Here is a 4,371-nt window from a genome sequence, read left to right on the forward strand (position 1 = left end):
CGGGGGGCAACGGGGGGCATTCAGCTAAGAAGCTGAAAGTTTAGTTTGAATGTTGCTTCTTACTGGTGCTTTCTTGTCAATAGGCTTGATAACAAATTTCTTGTCATTGAATGAGATATTTCTGATCTCACTCCAAGGGAATCCAATTTTTGGTGTTAACCTGCAGAAATGGGAAGGACAAAGAAATGAGAGAACCCAAAGTCATTTTAAATTCTTGACTTAGAATACAAAGCTCAAAGTTCTACCCAATCTGTCCTTCTATTTCAGTTCTCTTACGCTGACTGAAAACAGCAAGCAAAATTAGTCATGCAAACTACAAATACAAGCAATTCTTCAATCCTGCTTTTTGGAGGGTTTTAAATGGAAATCAGAACCGGAGAAAGCACCGATGGCAAGCAGACTAGGGATACAAGTAAAACTAGCATGATAAGATTTGCCAGTTTCATGCACTTGTGGGTTCAAAGCAGCACATTTTATGGCTTATTATGGCAGTGTCAAAAATACAGCCAAGAAACCAAACCCCACAGTTTCTGTATCAAAGACTTGAATTCCAGAGAGGTTAATTTTGAATGCCTTTGTACTGGAAAGGAGCTGAAGGCAATGATAAACAGAGGCAATTTATTACCTATCATTCTGCTCATAAATGTTGAGTCCAAGAGCATCCACACCTAGCCAGAGTTCAGAGCCCTTCTTGTTCTTAATGCTGAAGTAGTTCACACCATACATTTCCAGATCCTGTGCAATTTTGAGGTACTCCAAGACAGCATCTTCGCTGCAGCATGCAAAAAGAAAGCAGAAAATCTTTTTTGAGTCTATAAAGCCATTAGAGCAAGAAGGTGCTACCTTCCCACATGGACAGAGCAGCAACCAGCTGGCAAAGGCTCTGAGCATCACTCCAGCAGGTAACTATAAACTCTGCAAACTCAGCCTTGTTTCACTAAGAACACACAGCTGATGGGGACCAGCAGGGGCAGAGGCACACAAACCTAGTTACTCTGAGCAAAATGACCTGGAGAATGCCAACTCATCCTGAAGCAAGCCACAGATTTTCATATGCACTTGTACATTACACACTAACATACATCACAGCAGTCTCACACTGCAGCACTTACCGAATCATTCCTCGATGTTCCTCATGCCACACCTGGATCCTCTCCTCCCACTGGTCCTTGTTAAGCTTGTGCTGCTCCAGAACTCTGGAAAGAGTACACAGGGTGTTTAAGACCAAGCGCTGCATGTATGCACACAGAGTCACATCACTCTAGAATAATGCTTCATTAAATTCTCCACAGGCACCACAGTTCCCCCATGACAATATTCCAGGAAACCCAGTTCTCTTGTAAGGCTAGATAGACACAAGGATCAGTATTCAGACTTCTGGCAAATGACAAGTTTTATTCAGTTGTGCTTCTCCTTGTAGCATTACATTTTTCTGGCTTGGAGCTTCTCTCACTACCTCTGATTTGAGTTTCTCAAAGCAGCAACAGGATGTTTAAGATTAAAGCTCTTAATTAAATGAATACTAATCCAAATCCTCAAAGAGGCACCAAGCTGTATTTCATTCTGAGCACTGCAATCAAAACACCCCTTCACACCTCACAGAAAAACACCCCGAACCCTTTAAGGCAGCGAAGGCCTAGGATAAGCCAGGTTCACTTGCCTCTGTGGGAGCAGTTTGTCACTCGCAAGGTAACCAGACTTGTGCACCTCCTTGTTGAAGTCTCCGTACTTGGACTGGACGGCGTAGGATGCCAGAAGGACAGCGGTTTCCGGGGGGCAATAAATGTCATCGTTCAGAATTGCCTCCTTCACTTGGAGGAAGAAAAGGCGCTGCGTGATGTCCTGGATCAGCTCCTCTGCCACATCCTCAGGGTAGAACTTGGCACGGAACTTGAACAGGAGGGGACTCTCCTTGCGCACATCCTGTGCTGTCACCTGCAACAGAGGTACCAGCTTTTACGGCCTATGTCCCAAGTGAAGGCGAGCACGTTCATGAGCAGGAAGACAGGCATGTCCTAGAAAAATATTCTCCTCCCCAGTGAAAAAGTGAGCAGGCAGAAAAGCAAGGATTTTCAATTACTTCCTCCTAAATACCTCATCACCTCTCACCACAGGACTTAGGAAAAGCCAGTAGTTACAACCAGTGCTAGGTAAGTTATTTTCCAGGTTTCTCACCAACCAAGATGCTGACATAAGCACCATCAGCATGTTACCAGGAAGGGCGACAAACAGAAGTAGATGCAGGAAGACCAGGTCAGACACCACGACTCCTCATCCCTTGGGGAGGGCATGTGTGGACACTGTAGCACCAACTCACTAACCTTGCAGTACTTCAGGTGCATGGGTAGGCAAGAACAGATCTCTGACAAAAGCAGGAAAACTGAATCTGCCCCTGCCTTCCCAGAGAAGGGAACAAGGACAAGTGAAAGCTTAGAGCAAACATACCTTTTTGTTCAATTTCAGCCATGTTGAGAAGCCCTTGGTGTCTTGATACTGAAGTCCAAAAAACCAGACCTCTCGCAGACCAATTGTCTTGACCACCTAGAAGAAAGATTGTCAGCAAGAGCCCTAGATAGACTGATCCCAGCAGTGGCTGAGAACATGTCAGAGCTAAGTTCAGACAAAAATGGCCAGTGCCCTGGCCTTCTGCCTCCTCTGCTGCAGTGCACAGAGGTGATCTGGCACCTGAAGGGTCTTACGTGGGAGGTGCACCATGTTCGTTCCTCTCCCTCAACTCTTTCATTTTTGTTGCTATTTATAAACAACTGGGACATTATTTTCTTTAGCTACTTGTAAGCCAACATGTATAGTCAAAATACGATGCAACTGCACCCTGGTATCTAATAACACCAGGAACACAGCTCCACTTTCAGGTACAGCTCTCACCTATCAGGCAAATGTACTACTATCACCCTGCTAGGTAGTGTCCCACCAGGCTGTGCTACTTTAAGACTTCTGTTCTACTCCACCGATAGCTGTGGACAGACCTTTCACGCAGCTCTAAGCACCCTCAAAGGAGCTGCAGTGGGTAAATCGATATGCTGTCCCTTGTGCCGGGACAAGGAGCCACTACAGACAGTAACCACATCGCCGTGTAAGCTCTCTGTAGTTACACCAGGTGTGCTGTGTAAATAAGAGTTAAGAAGGCTTTACAGCTGCACTGTAACAGGAGACAAGAGCCTCATGGGGGGGGACAATTAACTGCAGTACAGTGCCACTGCTGGGACAAAGAGGGGAAGGGCAGCATGGGGTGTGCCAGGGGTGCAGCGAGCTCCCCCACATGCCTCCTGAAGCCCCAGGAGTTGCTCCCATAGCGGCAAACATGTACCTTACTGGTCAGCTGAGGAAAGGGAAGAGAGAAGACAAACCTGACACAATTCCTGAAATATGACATTGCTTTTTCACACACCATCCAATCTGGGCTGGCTCAGAGTTTCTCCCTTCCGAAAGGGCTAACGGCTGCACACAGGGGACGAGCCTTGCCCTGTGAAAGCAGCTGCCGGGTCAGCCGATATAATTTTGTGCTGCCCTGGCCCATGTCCTGTGATTTTCCCTAAAAGCCTGCTTCCTGTCGAACTGCTTCCTTGCTGAATCCCAAGGATACACTCTGCTCCCTTCTGATGTGGTCTCTAGCTTTGGCAGGAGACAACACCAAGGACATGGGCTCCCCACAGACACACTACTAGTTAGATTGTTTACAGCTTGGATCAGACATTTCTTCTGGCCTTCCAAAAGCAGCATTAGGGCCCTTTGCTCCCTTCGGGCCCAAACCCCAGACGCAGCTCTCAGCAGGGGCATGCTGTTGGTAGCATGCGGAGACAAAGTCTACATGAGATCATGTGGTCCATGAACATCATCCCAGTGGGGTCTCTGAAATTATTCAGCCTGTTCTTGCTTGAACACGAGCTGGAGAGCTGAGCTAGAGCCACTGCAGACTCGGGAATGTGGGGCATATTAAACTTTCACTTGTGCGTATCACACAGCAGGACGCACACAGCTGAGGCTTTTGGAGAAGAATCAGGGTTTGCTGTACACATTGGAGGCAGGTGGTACAAGGAGGGGAAGAAAGGCTGTCCTAGAGCCCAAGGACAGCTCTGTTTTTGGCAGCATTAACATCTGAATGGGATGGAATCTCCCCCCTCCACTGCATGTGTCTGCTCTCTCCCCTTCCACTTGCCAGCAGCTTATGCCTGGGAATTCAACAGGCTGAACTGGCAGCAAGGAGCTGAAAGGCACCACACTGTGGCCCCACACAAAAGAACTTTTATTCCACAGCAGAAGCCTGCACAGCAATAGCAGAGAAAACAACAAGCTGGGCAGGGGAGATGGGAGACAGCACAGCACACAACATGGCACTCCCCAGCTGCTGCT

At 47.5% G+C, this 4,371-nt stretch overlaps 1 protein-coding gene across 1 annotated transcript in view; it reads right to left on the reverse strand.

Moving 5' to 3' along the window:
- Positions 1-63: 63 nt before the first annotated feature.
- The window catches only part of LOC103809446 (moesin), a gene marked incomplete at its 3' end in the record, with an annotated part of 10,724 nt that continues 6,416 nt past the window's right edge, over positions 64-4,371 (reverse strand). The window contains exons 2-6 of the mRNA XM_009082278.1: positions 2,446-2,541; positions 1,661-1,935; positions 1,113-1,196; positions 626-772; positions 64-160 (exon numbers count right to left, since the gene is read on the reverse strand). Coding sequence (XP_009080526.1) covers positions 64-160; positions 626-772; positions 1,113-1,196; positions 1,661-1,935; positions 2,446-2,541 — 699 coding nt within the window. The remainder of the gene's footprint in view (positions 161-625; positions 773-1,112; positions 1,197-1,660; positions 1,936-2,445; positions 2,542-4,371) is intronic.

This window comes from Acanthisitta chloris, unplaced genomic scaffold (genome assembly GCF_000695815.1).
Source record: "Acanthisitta chloris isolate BGI_N310 unplaced genomic scaffold, ASM69581v1 scaffold37439, whole genome shotgun sequence".
NCBI classification, from domain to species: Eukaryota; Metazoa; Chordata; class Aves; order Passeriformes; family Acanthisittidae; genus Acanthisitta; species Acanthisitta chloris.